General features: G+C 33.6%; 1 protein-coding gene across 1 annotated transcript; it reads right to left on the bottom strand.

Moving 5' to 3' along the window:
- Positions 1-2189: 2189 nt before the first annotated feature.
- LOC120343324 (claudin-19-like) lies at positions 2190-13735 on the bottom strand. The gene is made up of 3 exons (XM_039412467.2): positions 13353-13735; positions 7346-7457; positions 2190-3645 (listed from the first exon to the last, which is right to left on the bottom strand). Exons 1-3 carry the CDS (start codon positions 13654-13656, stop codon positions 3159-3161), a joined length of 903 nt encoding a protein of 300 aa, XP_039268401.2. The 5' UTR covers positions 13657-13735; the 3' UTR covers positions 2190-3158.
- Between the last annotated feature and the right edge of the window lie 3633 nt (positions 13736-17368).

Below are 17368 nucleotides of genomic sequence, written 5' to 3'. Positions count from 1 at the left end.
GATGTTAATGTACAGTTAGAACATCATTGTGTACCAAAAAACGATGTCTCTAGTCTGTTGTGTTATCTCGAAAAACACCATATATATTCAAATTTATTAAAGTTAAGAAGATGTTGTTTACACTTGAGGCTATATTTATAGATGGCTTTAAAACTTGGTGTTTTTTTGAATATATCTCGCAATTGCTTGAAACGATTATTCATATTCAGTGCGTATAACATCAAATTAACAGCCATAATGCATAAAGAATATAACAGTAGCTCCCAACCTGGAGCCTATGCTAGACTCTGAACTGATTTTTACACTTTCTTTTACTAGGGAACTCCCTGTTCTTCCTAGTTTCATTGCTTGATAAGGTTACTTCACACGTTGTTTTCGCAATCATAATACCACTGCAATTATAAACTGGGCCATGAGTGCTGAAAGTCTTCGGAAGGGGGCCAAGAGCCATAAAAGGTTGGGACAATGCTAGACACAGAACTGATTTTACACTTTTACAAAGAAACTACCTGTTCTCCCTAGTTTCATTGCTTGATAAAGTTACTTCACACGTTGTTTTCACTTTGTTGAGCATGAATTGCTTGAACTTAATGAGATTTGGAATCCACTAATCATAATACCACTGCAATTATAAACGGGGCCCACGAGTGCTGAAAGTATCTGGAAGGGGGCAATAAAAGGTTGGGACGATGCTAGACGCAGAACTGATTTTACACTTTCTTTTACAGATGAACTGCCTGTTCTCCCTAGTTTCATTGCTTGATAAGGTCACTTCACACTTTGTTCGGCATGAATTACCTACTTGCATAAATCGGCAATAATGGCATTTCTACGTGGTCAAAATAATATTTCTCCCAGTCCCAAATATCTCGTAAAATTTCCATGGAATACAATATTTACCAGTCGTACTTATCTGGTTCGACAATTCTAAATTTACAAAAAACGATTTGGGCGCGCTTTATGCAAAATTAGAAATTAAAAATATGATAGGCGCAAAGAGAAAACAAAATTAAAAATTCTTACATTTATCGGTTCAACCTGTTAGCGATAGCCGTCGGTTAATTCTTACCTGTACCTGATTTGCTTTACAATGCGCTGTGATTTGTATAATAAAAGAGAATGAGTCGGGAAACCAGGGAAGGAAATACGCCTTACAGAATTGCAATCAATAATAGTTACAAATTCGTATTTATCAGCGATAACCAAAAAAAAAATATGGTAAATACGAAAAAAGTCTGGCGATGTTTATAGCTCTACGTTATAACGCATAGAATAACACGACCGATACCTCCTCCCCGAACCGATATCGGCAATAAAAGTCGATGGGGCCGTGAAAAAGTGGGACACGTGGGTTAAGTGTGACATGTGGCACAAGGGGTACGCGTGGTACATGTGTTACAAGTGGTATACGTGTTACCAGTGGTACAAGGGGTAAACGTGGTACATGTGTTACAAGTGGTACACGTGTTACGAGTGGTACAAGTGGGACACGACATTTTTGAGACACCGCCGGTAGACTACTGCGACGGATTGCAAACACGCACTACTTCGGCTTGGCTTCCGTGTGCACATACTTCCGTGTACATCAATCTCTTTAAACATCTCTTCGGCCTTTAAACATATGTTTTTGTTTGTTGTGGTACTTTCGTTCTTCTGAGTGCAGTTCTGATCTCGGTGAAGTGGATTTTATTTGTTTCCTCTCACGTGTATTGGCACCAAGTGATTAGCTATAGTATATAATGCGAGAAGTGGTAATTGGGAGGGATTATGTAATATATATTGCAAAATGTTCTCACATAAGCCTCTTAAATAGGATTATATAATATGCAGTTTGTTGGGGCTCAAAAACCATCGCAAGATCTTCCAACGCCTTTAGGTGGTCACAAACACTAATTTAGTATTGTGGCCGATATTATTAAGTTTTTCAATAAGTTGCTAGTTTAGACAAAGATTAATCAATTATTTTAGATCTAGGAGTTCCTATACTGAAAAGTTCAAATTTCATTGGACTGCAATGGTTTATAATCCCAACGAGGGGCTTTGTTGGGTTTCCAATAAAGACCTTTTGCACTTATAAAGGTTGACAGCTATACATTGACCAGTGCTTTTAGGAAAACCATACCTTGCTCACATTTTTCAAAATATTAAGACCCATGTATTTTATTAAAGCTATAACTTGATATCATTTTTGGTATCAATATTTTCCCTTTTTATTATTATTTTTATTAATTAAATCGACATTGGTTTCAGAATCCAACAAAATACAGTATAAAAGGAGAACATATAAGAAATAGATAGAAAAATGAAAATAGTAGTATAATAGTACTAGAAGAAATTTAAATGACCTATTAACAAAATGTACAGATATTGCTCTTAATGAAATATTTTCATTCACACACACAACACTCATGTATGGATCACAGATGTAATTTTGGAATGTACATTAGGGGAAACTACCGTATGGTGCTCGAAATGTTTACCAACCCGGATTAACAATAACACACGAACTCCAAGACGCAGATGTTTATATTAAAATGAAATGGGTCGTGCAATTAGAAATACACAAGGATTATTTAGTCAAATCGACTTAAGAGATTAATCAAAAGAGTTTTCCATTTGTTTCCTTTTTCTGTTGTTGAGTAAAATACAGTGTCGGATTTGTAAAAGTTCATGCCATATACATTTATAATACCAAATAAGAATGTAAAAAGTCAATGACTTTAAAATCTAATAGTAACCTATTTGTTTAGTGAATTAAAAAACGTTAACTATGTTAAATCTAATTTGTATTTCTGAGATGACACATATCTTTCAATAGGAGATTAAATGATGGCTGGAGGGTTCCCCACCATTGCTGGATCCAGCAAAAATTTTCACCTGAAGAATCGAATCATATTATGTGGAATCTTTTATTGTTTTGTTGTCTTCAGTGAGTACAGTTATAATTTTTCAGTAGTTTCGCATATCTTATTAAATTTTTTGAAATTCTCAGTGCGCATAATACCATGGTAAACACCACCGGAGAATTTATCTGGTTATTATGTTATGCTTGTATAAAAAAAACGATAGTTTTGTATTAGCCCCAGAACAGACCAAATCGTCTTTAAATAATCTTTATTCAAAAATTCGTTCAGTATTATTAAAATTTCCCGTTTCCGTTATACATAAGTTTTAAACGATTGATTTTGCTGCAATTGTGCCGGACCATTAGAAGTTGTTTTGGGGGGAGCGCTCATAATAGAGGCTTGTCGGACCAGCCCTGAACGACCGGAATATGTAACCGCGAGTCCAGTTGTCGCCCCAACTCCTGCTGAACCGTTAGTCACAGTTGTGGCGTAATATTCATTCTGTTTTGGCTTATTTGTTCGTTGAATAGGAGTGGTAGATTTCAGACGATCTTTCCCGTTGTTATTGGTTGATAAAAGACGGCTTGAATTTGAAGAAATAGATGGGGTGCTCATTCTTGGCCCCACTCGTGGTTCGCAAGACCCTAACGTCAAAAATATCGCGGATAAAGTACCGACGACCATTGTACCCCACCCCACAAAAAGAGAGTTTCCATATACAAATTGTACATTTGATATCATTCCGAATAAACCAGGATACTCTTCTTCGTCAAATTCTTTTGCAATGTCATCGGCAAACCTGTAAAATAATATATTTTTTTTACAAATCACGCATAACTTATTACACTCAAATATGGGATATATTTTAGTAGAATTGTTCATGACATGTCCACGAACAAATGTTATATATATATATATATAACTTTGGAAATATTACAGTTGATGATGATGGTGGGCACTGCTGTATCACCAACAAAATCAAATTTTTAATTCGTAAAGTTTGCGATAATAGATATTCTGCATAATATTTTTTTAAAACCGCCAAATTATGCGATAAATGTCTAAAGTGCCTGCCTTAAGTATTCTATGAATTGAATCAGTTGAAAAGAAAAATATAACCACTACCACGCATTTAATGTTTGTTTGCACTATATATGACAATTTTTTGAATAAATATGTAGATTTGAGGGCGCTCCCGAAGTATGTGCACCTGGTACACATACTATGTTCATGTTCAAGTTGTGCGCCATCTTGGTGCACATACTTCTGGAAGTCCGATTTGAGTTATTAAATCTTGCATTATCTAAGTAACAAATTAAGTTCTTAAATTTTCACAACTTGATTTATATTGTAATCAACTTAAGTTATGACTCGTCATCAATTTTTCATGTCATCAGAATTAGCGTAACTAAAAATGTACTGCAAGAGTATGCCACATGCAGTATATGTGATTTTTAAATAAAGTTAAAAGGATGTTTTTCATTGTATATTCATCGTGAAAGAAAATGTATAAGTATACCTAAAACCAGCGCAAATCTATTTCTACAAAATGCTCCTTCTAAAAGTCACCTGCCGTTGAGACAACTTCAAACACTAAGATATCGTAATTATGTTTAGTTTGGCCATATTCAATACGCTGTAAGACTGAAAATATATCGATCAGAAACTAGAATAAATGTTCGCCACTGTATCGCAAATTCAAATATAAGTTGTAAGATACAGCCTGCAGACTGGGAGAAGTTAAAAAGTTCAATTTGAAATTATGTTCAATATGATTCAATTTGTGAACACTTTCCATTTTCTAAACATCGGAATCGCGGTTAAACTTGGTCTCAGTTGAATTTCCACTTATTCCACATTGAATCGATTGAATAATATTCGCCTTTATTAAAACTCGTATTTTTAATCACAATTTTCAATCAATAGCAATAACTCCAAAAACATAAAATTATTTTTATTGAAAGATAGGAAAATTTAATTAGACAGTCAAAGTGCGGTGCTAATTGCAAGATTTCCTTCATTTTGTCACTTCAATTATTCAAACTCGAAGTGAAGTCGACATTTCAGCGAAAATGGCAGTTTGGGATGAACTCCAATGTAGGTTAACTTGTTTTGTTAGTATATCAAGTATGGAACATAAAACAATTCAACAATTTCTTGGACGTTTTTTATCCGTATTTTATATATGAACAATTTGGATCTAAAATTTGACTGAAATTTATCAACTTATAACTTTCACAAATACATATTTTCAAAAGGATTGACAATTTCAAGGTATCTTGCGCATAAGAAATTAGCTACTCTTTATACAATGCACAGACGAAGAATGTCTTCAATTGGCAATAAATTATGAGTTTGTACGCATAAATTTATAATTAAATTGCCGAAGAGTTATTCTCTGAAATTTGACAAAATAGGTCATGTCAAATCCAATACACGAATAAAAGCTTATTCTAATGAGGCGAGAATGAAAATATTGATATCAACAAATCACGCTGTCGTAAAGTTTCGTTAACAATGTCAGACTTTGGACGTCATAAAGTGAATTTTATTTCGAAAGACTTCTTATCCACTTAATAAAATAGCTTTAATATTTTTGAAGCCAGTGAAAACGGACCCACTATCAATATCACAAAGCACAGAATTAGGATGAAGTAGTCAGTCCCTTTTATTTCAATAGACCACGTATTCGTTTTGCGGCCTCAAATTAATAAGTTACGAAGTACGTAAGCACATTCAGTTTTGTCGTTTTCGTCATCGTTTCTAGCCAAGTTATGGTCAATGACGTAGTTTAGTTTTAGGTACAAAATTCATTTAAAAACTGGCAACCATGACTAAATAATTTTATTATAATTAAAAGATGAATCATTTTTTCCATATATAGATTCCAACTTTTCACGTTGGAAGGGGGTTTTATCATGCCAAATTTACACCACATTACGTAAATGTGGAAATTAGGGTTGACATAAAATAAGGTAATATATTATATTTCAATAAAATTTTGTTCGCCATTTCTTGCATTTGGGAATTGAAAAAATATTAATACGCAATGCCACGTAAACTGCTTTGTTTTTATCGGAATGGAAGTATAGCTTTTTCTCATGACCTTCCAACATCGTGTCCGGGAGTAAACGTCATCTTGTAGCTGTCAATTAATATTAAAAGACCTAACAAAGCGCCGAAAATCAGTTTAAGTAAATCCCCCAAAATTGGTATATTCGACTTGTAATTTTGTAAAAATATCGGAATAAAATCATTTCTCGTCCTTCAATACAAAAATCGAGTTTTGGAATTAACCATAATTGTTTTTCTCTTTTTTATGGTAATATGATACCAGAACAACTGGTTCTATTAAAATGTATACAGGTTTTCTATTTTTTCTAGGTATTCTAATTTCTTTCAAGATTGTTCACATTGAAATGTCTAAACTAATATTTTTTTGAAGGTTGATTTTATGTGAATAGTTTAGTGTACTTAGCCAATCACAATAATATATTTATTAGGTTTCCATTTAAAGAATATCAATTTGGGATGTTGATCGTTTCAATCATTTGTATACCAATCGTTTCATAAGTATTATAGCAAACAATTTTTTTTTCATATTTTTCATATATAGCACATAAATATAATTTCCAAAGCGCATTTTAAGATTCATATCAAATGAGCCGTCAATAAAAAGATTTCACGATATATCGTCCAAAGCGGAAACATTGAATATTTCATCCCATGCCATCAAATATGTATTTAGTGGTAAAATGCCTCAAGAATCAAAAAGGTAACACATTTTCACGAGAAAAATTTTGTTCAATTGGTCGTTCTTATAGTAATACCGAATATACAAGACTAACTTAGCATCATAAAATTATCAATGATTTTACTGAAACGGATTTGAAATGCTTTACAATTGTACAACAGGTAACTTCGAGGTACTTACAGGTAAGATCGTGGATGAAATTATGTTTGGCCAAGTATACTCATAAAACATCAATAAACATGTGTGTTTTATATAAAACCCCAGTAAGATTAGACCGATAACAATGCAACTCAATTTTGATTGGAAGTTAACCAAAATTAATTTTTAAAATATGAAGATAATTTACAATAATCGAAACCAAAAAAGGGCTAAGCAGATTGTGTAGCTAAATATATTTTCACCTTTGCTAAAGACACTATCTTAGCGTTTGTTGAGGTCGTATATTCCCCTGGGTGTCGTGGCGCTCGAAGGTTATATTCCAACTAGCTGATTTTTAAGCCATAATTTGATTTAATTAGTGAGCCAAAACCGTAGCAAATGAAATATATCTTAATAAGGTAGAATCAAGTTATCGTTCGCATGCCACGACACTCATGCTGGATATACTAAACTTTTGAAAATATCTGCAGCAGATTGATTGATATATGTATTTTTCCTTTCTATGTTGTTGAAATGGTGTCTAGAATTTATTTATTTGCACTCACTAAACATAAAAATTGAAGTTATACTTGTAAGGCACTCTTACCAAGAAACAGCAGCTCCAGCAAGAATTCCGGCAACTCCAAACAGGAAAGCCCCAAATCGTGCGAGCCTGGACTTCGTAATTCGATCTCCTCCGATCCTTGTACATTGCATGCCTTAAAATCAATAACAATTTGATTAGATATCGGAGAATCGATTTCCAGACTGTTTATTACACAAATAATAGTCTGTACTTGGTGACCAGCCGCAACCTTGTAGGAATATGTGATTTATTTTGTTTTAAAGATTGTAATTTTACGTTATTCCGGACTCTATTTGCAATTGTACAGCATCAGTACATTTCGCTAATTAAATAAGGACTCTTCTTGCCGCGACTGAATGAATTCTCTGTCTGAAATTCTCTTTTGGCCTCTTTCTTTAGCAAATTAACTGAAGGAAAAAGTAAGGTCCCAGACCGTACTTCGCTTTTTAATTATTTATGTACAGTATTGGCGCGATATGACAACACTACCGCAGGCTGAGCCCTACGCAGTTCAGAGGTCTATACACACGTAGAAAGTCGCACAGAACAGACGAACGTTGTGCGAGTCACGTGACTTTGTTGTTTTTCTGACGGCCAACAACATCATAGAATTCTAATTTTCAATCACAGAACACAGAAATTTGAAAATCTGTGTTTTTGGAGTAGGGTATAGAATGAACAATTTTGAAAAAGTAGGAAAATACAACCCGATTTAATAAGTGTTAAAAAAGAGAATATAACAGGAAATGTTTTTGGCAAATGCGACTTATTTTTTTTTTTTCATGAAATTTCTTTAATTCCATTGTGATATATCATGGAAAACCCCTATCACTCACAATTTTATTTCTTATTTAATAATCATAATTATATTTTACGTTTTTCAAAAGTGTTAATTTTGGATTGATATTTTGAAATCAATACGTCCGATAAGTTTAAACCCAAATGAGTTCACAAATCTATAAACTATTTAACTTTCGGGATCCGAGATAAACCCTTTTGATGGATAAATAGAGACAGCAGATAATATTCTGGTCAGCGAGTAATTTAATAATAGTATTCATTTAAAGGATTGATGTACACTCATATCATCTCATCCCCTGCTTTTTATTAATCCATGAAACATCGGCCGATATCAGTATCGAAGCGAAGTGATAATTCCAGAATCAATTGCCGTACACGGTTCAGTTCTGACATGGGCAGACTACGGCCCGTAATCCAATCTGGCCCGCCTGATGCTGTCACAACCAAACTAAAACCAAATTTTGGCGTTAGCCAAATTAGCTAAAAATAGATCAAGAAATTTGTTGAGATTGCGATTAAATTTTTTTTTTTGGCACGAGTCGTATTGTTTTCCACTTTTGCTTTTGTAACACTGTAAACATTGTTCATAAAATGTTTTACACACACTTACATGGGCAGCCAGTCTAGGTGGGCAAAATTGTTGACCCCTGGTCCAAAATCCTTTCCCACCACTGGCTGGTTGATTCACCTACTAGATTATTAGATAAGTTATGATGAACCAGAAAAAAAAAATTTGTCAGTGTAATTGATATATCTGTATTCTATACAATAATTTTTTCATCAAAACATGATGATTTGTTTCATAAATTCCGAATCATCACAATAAATTTGGTTGATAAAAAATTTGAGCTTGATCAAGGACTGTCTTGAATTTCAGGAATGCATTATCAATATGAATTGTTTACATTCAACCACGCAAAGAAACTCAATCCCTCCATACATTATTAAAAAGTGATGGAAGAGACTGGAGCTTATTTTGCGTAAAATGGCGCACGGTAGTTGGGAAAATTTTGATACAAATATTTAAAAACGGCAAATTTATTCATTTTCATTATTTGGATTCGTTATATTTATACCTCACAAAATAAATATAAATCCATTATATATTGAATACATAACGGTAACAAAGTTTTTAATAAGGGACGAGTTGCAAGAGGCAAAAGAATGAATATATCTGATAAGGTTTGGACCCACTAGCCCAAAGCATTTGAATGTTCGGATTATTGGGTTCATATCGCTGTCAACACATGATTGAGCTAATAGTATCATGGCAACCATGTAAAATATACCCTATTATGTCATTGCCCTGACCAAAGTACAAGTTGTTAACGAAGATTTTATTGATCGGGTAACTAACGTTAAAGAGAGAAACCTACAACTTGTAGAAACGAGTACGTGTATTTTGTGCACTTGTATAATTAGCTACGTTCGGTATGCATCATAATAGGGATGCGTTCGTTCCCAACGTAATTAACCATTCAGAAGTCTACAATTTATACGTGACATCACATACATCATTGATAAATTTTGTAGTCAACGATCGGACCATGTATGGCTAGTGATTGGTAGTTCTAATGGTAACCAATGTTATTCTGTCCAATATGGTACAATATGAATATTTACAAACGATTGAGGCAATGCTTTATGATAGTAATAAACAAAATAATTTTTCACATAAACGCTATGGTGCAAAACTTAAGCCGTATCAAATCTATCACTAAAGAACATCTGTAGCCCATACTAGACTAATTATAAACTTGGCATTAAAAGTCAACCCACAAGGATGACTGGATGGAATATATCAATTATTCAGAACATGGCTATTTTGTTTCCTACAGGCGAATAAGCATTAGGGCATGCAAGAAAAATTCTTTTAATTTACCGAGTCAAAGCACTCCATCGGACATGAAAGAATTTTTTTTATTCATTAAGGGATTATTGAATTAATGTGCGACCATTTATCCAATCCGACGTTAATGTAATAAAGAAAGTTATCGAAACGTCAAGGGGTGAATAATGATCACAAATTCGCTACAAATATCAGAGGTAAATTTACTACAGTTTACAACTAACTCTTTTTCTACGTTTTTTTTTTTTTGATATACAATTATGGCACTAAACAGAACAGCAGGCGGGTATTAAAATCAATAAAGGGTTCATAATACAAGTTGTTTATAAAGTTCAATACAATTTCAATTTTGTAATGTAATCAGTTTTGAATATATATCTTGCCCAAGTTTGTTTTGTTTTAATTAGTGTTTATTCGAGTTTATACTCCATGTAATATACATTGAAGAGCTAAAAAAGTAGATAGGATTAGCATCGATAAATTTTCTTTGCAATTTAAAAAATTTCATATTTGTAGGATGTGTGTTGCGAGAATTCAAAATTTAAAAAACAAACTGACAAATTTTAAATTTTTCTCTATATTCAAATGAAAACAGGCTATCGGAAATTCAAAGGATTTCGAACACGTCTAGCGTAAAAGGCCTAACTTCCAATTTAAAGGTCAATGCTGTCAAAAGATTTACAACGTATAAAATGCTGTTTTTTTACGGAAAAGTAAGTATAGGGTCGTATTATAGTCGGTCGGGGTCGAAGCTGCCATTAAAAAATACCGTTTGCGTTAGTGAAATTTGTGTTTTTGTTCAATCCATTTCGAATGTTTTTAACGATACTATGGTACTTGAAAGGAAATAAAAATAACTCTTTCGTAATCCAAATTGTACCTATCAATTATTACTAACGAAGTTTAACTATACTTGTGGATTTTCCAATATCGATAAAAAATCGAAAAATTCCAATAGTGAACTAATCTTCGATTCGTGAAAAGAGAGTACAATTTAGGTTTATGCAATAGTTGATAGCGACTACATGGAATTACCCCCGAATTGATCGAAAATATCGCAGAACAAAGATGTGACGGGTAAAATTCAATATCGGTCGATTAAATTTAAAGAAATATATTCCGCTGCGTAAAGTTTGGACGCAAAACAATATCTACGTTTTCCGATATTTTGTATGATATTGATAATTGGTAATAACTGAGAGAAAAACAAAACTCTCGATATTTTATTAATGCACTTGTACGGATTCGAGTATGGGCCGATGATATTATTCACCGACGAGAAGCCGCTCATCTATGGTATATCCTCGATAGAGAATACTATTTCAGGGGTAGAGTTGACGACTGTCAAAAATAAAAATCGATTTGGCATAATTGTCACGATATCGAAATCTTTGACTGTAATCTATTCATTCACAAAAGCTCATTCATTCATGCAAATTTTGTATCAGCCCATCAGTAAGTGAATTATTTTTTCAAAAATCTCCAAATTGTGTTTGTGTATAAAGTAAAATTGCCTGTTCATCTTATTATATACTATGTAACTTGGCATGTATTCGAAAAACATTCTGATTATTCAACAAATTCAGTTCATGTTTGCTAAAAACTATATACCCAAATTCTAGAAATTTTCAGCAAGAAGATTCACAGCTGCGTCAACACCATCGAGCCTCTCAAATATACTTTTGTAAGAACTTTTGTCAAAGTAGGCATTTTGAATAACGTATTCGATATTAATCGTAACTGGCTGGCTACTTTCTAAAATATTAATAATTGTTGAAGTAATATACTCAACTATGATGACACATCACATGCTAAAATCTTGTATTCAAATTCCATGCCCACCACGTGACCCCGCAGGGTGTAATAAATTGTGTAGGCGATTCCGAGCCGTAAAGATTCGGGTTCTATCAAACTACAGTAGCTTTTTACCCAACAGTGGCTAATTGTACAAAGCCTCGTTCGGACGTTGTATAAGAAATAATAGTCCCTCTCAGTACTGGTATTTTCCTGTAAAATCAGTTGAGTCATAACCGACAAAAAAGTTGATTTGAATGTATTACGCGCCAAGTTGCTTATAAATATAAACCGCATAATATTTATAGTTACATTTATTGTCTAATATGATCATAGCGTCTTTAACTTCATATTATTGTTATAGCGCCGATCATAATTATAAGATTTCAAAATAATTTGATGTAGTTAGGTTTCCTACACCAACATTTATAAATTTGTGTTCATACATAAGTGAGCCTAGTGCAATTTATTAAAACTAATTAATGCAGAAATGAGAATTGGAAATTTACAGGGGTAAACGCTTATTTAACTAGTGATTCTTCATATAGCAAGAATTACCCCACGAGAAACAATTCATTCATTCAAGTATCTTTTGAGATATGATACTGTGAAAGTGTGAAATGTATATTAATGTAAGTGAAATAATAAAAAATAAATAAAAACAGTATTTGTGTTTATTTTTTGTCAAGTTATTTCTCAATCAGTGAATTTTGCTACATGTTTTGAACAGTGTACTTAGAAAAAAGTAAAATCAATTAATTCAGAAGCTCATATTTAATTTCCATATATGCATTACTTCGTAATATGCATATAGAATAATCAATATGTCTTTTGTACCATGTAATTTGATCGAGATAATGGCATAAGACCTTTGCTTATTGTTATTTATCAAACCCAAATTCATTGATGGCTTATTTCTATGATTTCATAATTATTTTCATTGAGGCTATATATGATTCCGTTTGGGCACACAAGAGTTGTAATAACGCAAATGGCACTTTAAATAAATTCCACTATGTGTAAAAAAAAGTTCTCAAGTCTCTTTTTTATCTTAACTGATTTGGTGATCGAATTTCAAATATCCATAGGGTTGGTTATAAATACGTTTTCAAAATATTACATTATGTAGTTAACATTTTGTTTATCTGTCGCAATTTAAATTTCAAATACTGGGGCAGACAAACTTGAAGTCTGATGCCAATAAATATTTACGGTTACAATCGCACCAACTCAAACTGAAGTATATTCATTTTGTTTACATTAATGATCGCTTGCAACTAACTAATCACATTTCACATAAATGTTCACATTCAAATTCGACTAAATATCGGCTCCAAATTTAATATTAATCAAGTGACAAAGTAAACATCCCGTCCGTCTTAACTAAATCAAAAATATGATTTATTAACGGCTAAAGGCTATTAGGAAGTTGTAAACGTGGAACGATATTGGAATAACTTTCCGATGTACGTGGTTGTAAATAATGAAGTACTCCAGCCCTTCAGCAGCCGAATTTTGTTTTGCTTCAACTTTCCGTGGCGATATTCTAATCAAACTTTATATTTGAAAATAAAAGTCACTTACCTAAAGGCGTAATTGCCACTCCAAGAAATGATAGTATTGAGGCTATGACTATCAGAACTCGACATCCCCTTATAACGGTTGGTAAAACGAAAAATGGGTTAACCAAAGGCTGGCACTCAATTGCTCCGCTCGTCCTTACAAAGCACGTTACCCACAGTCCTCGGTAAACCGATGCACCGGTAAAAGATTGTTCGTCTGCTAGATTGTTGTGTTTCCAGTCCGGAAGTGAAGTTGAAACTATAGAACCCACAAGCGTGCCTATACCGGCTAGATATCCAACCATTTGGCAGCTTGATATTACCATTATATACTGCTATACCTTTGGAACCTTTCTGTCATGTCAAGCTTTTGTGCTGTAAGTCACTAATTAAGCATTTCTGTATATATCTGACAAACAAAATATTAATATAAATAAAATGTACATATTTTATGCCCGAAAAAACAGTTTTAAGAATAATTATTGTACAGTATAAACAAGCAAATTAAATATAATCTCACAAAACGTCAACGGTATATCGTTTAGCTCGCGTAACGTTACACCTCTGATTGAGATGTGCCGGTAAACTTGTCATCTACCGTAAACGACCGCGATGAGTAAAAAAGACATCATCATTGACTGAACCCACGAGAGTATCGAATGCCGTAAGATTTCCCCGAGGAAGAGAAAGCATCGATAATTAATTAAGACAACCCGACTCTCAATAAAAAGTATAATTAATGAACATAAACAAGTTCGGTGTAAATATTTCACTACTATACGCAAATCGATTGATTCAATTTTGTCTTTAGTCTGTGTCTATATACCAAAGACTAACGGTTGAAAATTCAATTCGTGAGATTCAAGCAACATTAAAATCCCTTGTAATTATTTTGATAATCACTCCTAAATTAAAATATCAGTTTTTATGACATTCGTCGTCACAAAGATGACCGAAAATCTATATAGTTGATGGCTTCCTACGATATAAATACAATATTTGAAATTGAAAACTCCTCGAAGCTTTAAACTCAAGATTAGTCCCTGAATATGGAAACTTTTTCACAGTCTATAATAACGCTAAGTCATATAAAATAATATGCATAGCTGAAATAGCTAAACTTGACGGATATTATTTTATAAGGTATGCTGATCTCAACGAAGCATATCAATGACGTATATACGATATAAGGTCTAATAATAAAAATTTTAAAAATAATTTAGTATTTTTCATCTGGTCAACTTTGTTTAAATCTTCTCCTATTAGTCCATGCTTCAGTTGCGCTGCTCATGCCAATTCAATTATCATTGGAATATGAATAAATTAGAAAACGAATCAGAAAAATATTTCTCACCAAGCATAAACCATGGTCATCCAGCATCAAACCATGTAAAACTATGAAAAGTATTTTTCTATATTCATTTGCTCGCGTTCCCCACCACCATAAGTTTTCAATATATATTCAGAAGAAGGAAATACAATTGAAATTCTGATATAACTGCACTCAACACAAATTGACGGCCTACGCAATCCACCCACATATGTCGGACAAATACTAAGACTTCTAATAAACCGAACCCCATTAGTGCGTCGCATGATGATCCGTTCTTCGATTTCCTAATCCGCTTACATTATAGGCATGAATAACTTGTGATTTGCACTTTCACTTTAAAATTGGTCTTTTTTAACGCCTTTACTATCAAACTAGTCAAGTATTGTTAGGTATTGTTAATTATTGTTAGCCAAGCATTGTGCTATGACATAAGCATGAAGGCCCCCATACTAAAAACCTTTGCATGGGAGTTCCAAGGCATCCGTGAGTGCAACCGGTTGTTTATGGTATAATCAAATCGTTATACACTAATTAATGCTCATTGTAATAATATGATATGAGTACATAGATTTCATTTTCGACCTTCTTCTATTAACGCTCTGATCCTTTATTTTGTATTCATGAAACCTTTGCGCATTCAATAGCAATTTAATCAGAATTTTCCACGGTATTGTCGCGCCACAATGGACCTCTAGTGAACCTGGCATGGAAATATCCATTTGATTCAATACCGAATACAAAGAATAATATAAACAAATTAGAAAGCAAAATTGCAGATTGCAACATAATGCCATGACAAGCAGATTGCAATTTGGTGTGCCGTCGTATTGCGGGCAGAGCAGCAATCAAAGCAACGCCAAACTGGTATACTTGAAAGGGGGGTAAATACATAATTATATTGTTTATCGAAACAATTTATTCTTTATTATTTATGAAAATGGGATATCCTGTGTTAGAGTAGTCATATAACCGGTTCTTCATCCACAGCTCACGACACTGAGGGTTTTGCGTTTGCATCGCTTCTATAGAGCGTGTTTATTCTATAACCTTATGCTATATGATCCAATTTTCGAACGGTTTCGTGGCGTGCATTTACAACTTTTAGTCGTATTAAATTGTGATATTTACTTATGGTTCATTACCTGCTATTTAGACATCAAGACTAGAAAATGTATTTTGCGAACATAAATTTACTGTTTGGGCCCCTTTTATGCTTTTATAAAAATCGGTTTGCCTGTCTGGTCTGTACTGTCGAAACCTTGTTCGCAGTTAACGAAAGTAAGTGGGCCACTTCTGACAATATTTATCTTATATACACTGTCTAAACACTATTTATCTTTGGCACAAGTTCATTAAAAACAACTTCAGGCAATAAACGTAAAAACGTCCCCAACAAAGATATCAAAATCGATTTTGTGTCATACTGTGGCATTTTTGGGCATGTACGGGGATCGAATCGCAACACGTTAAACATGGATTAAGTATGGCGTGCATTTAAAAATGCGCCTACCTCCATATTGCATATACATTATTTTTAGGATTCCTACATTACAACCTAAATATGCAATTTGAAGATTCGAAATCGATGCGCTTCATCCAACTTACGCCAGAGCATCTATCGTTAAGCTGCGCTGCCTTACAATAATAAACTTGAAAATTTGATATAGTCGATGCCACGTTGAACTACAAGAAAATTACCACTTTTCCAAGCGCGATTTTCAGTCCGTAATCTAATATGGTGTTCTACCCCTCTCGATAGCCTTGAATAATCGATCGCTCAAAGACGTGCTGTCACCGCCTGCGCGTCTTCGCAGCTCGGTACCCAGAAAGGTTATTTCTCGTCAAAGTTTGTTTCTTTATAGAACAAAGAAATGAGTAGATACTATCAAGATTCCATAAACTTCTTGTGGAATACCTATTACCTTAATTTGATCATAACTTACTTTCAATGCGTAGCGACATCAAGAAATACACGACAAGACAGAAACGTCATACTGATTCTTGCTACTACGAGATAAGTCCATTAGCGTGCATTTGTGCATTTTTTGATTCTCTAGTTAGTTTATGTACAGATAGAAACAAATGTTTGTAGAGCCCGACGGGGTCCCCCCCCAAATATCGTTATATTTACCAAGATGGCCAATGTCATCCGTATATCATATATGGCTTGCTAAAATTCGTCGCCGTGTTTTTGAACAGAAGTTCAAGAAGAAGAATCTAGCTCATTTGTTTTATTTCGGTTGTAATTAACATTTTTGTGCACGATGTTTCCATCCGGATTGCTCTGCTAAACCATTTTTGTTCTTAGTCGTGTTGTTTGGAAGATTTTTCGTTCGGGAAAAATCGCCTTTCTCAGTACTAATCAATTTCAAGTCGTTGCGTTTGTCCAGCAAACTTCTGACAAGTTATCGATGTGCATTACTAAGTAAAGTTCACCACCCTCATTATTCAAAATTTATAGAATACTAGACATGTATATTAGGAAATACGAATACGACAACGTAAAAATAAGGCAGTGACACCTAAGCCTCGTGAGATAATAAATTTCAAGTCGGGATTTCCTGACTGAAGTTAGGCATATGTTATTTATTTCTATTCTCTGCACAACAACGGTAAGTTCCAAATAAATGTAATTATCACGAAGTAAATTTAACCTCGTATGGACCAGATAAATGTCTCACTATAGCACTGCACACTTCGATTTC

The sequence above is a fragment of the Styela clava genome, chromosome 1, assembly GCF_964204865.1.
Source record: "Styela clava chromosome 1, kaStyClav1.hap1.2, whole genome shotgun sequence".
Taxonomy (NCBI): domain Eukaryota; kingdom Metazoa; phylum Chordata; class Ascidiacea; order Stolidobranchia; family Styelidae; genus Styela; species Styela clava.
This window is presented reverse-complemented; position numbering and strand designations above follow the sequence as displayed.

Bases quoted from the DNA above. Each gene is read 5' to 3' on its own strand.
- LOC120343324 (XM_039412467.2), bottom strand. From the start codon at position 13,656: ATGGTAATATCAAGCTGCCAAATGGTTGGATATCTAGCCGGTATAGGC. The intron at 7,458-13,352 runs GTAAGTGACTTT...ATTGATTTTAAG, and splicing joins AGTGGCAATTACGCCTTTAG to GCATGCAATGTACAAGGATC. The intron at 3,646-7,345 runs GTAAGAGTGCCT...ATTATTTTACAG, and splicing joins GCTGGAGCTGCTGTTTCTTG to GTTTGCCGATGACATTGCAA.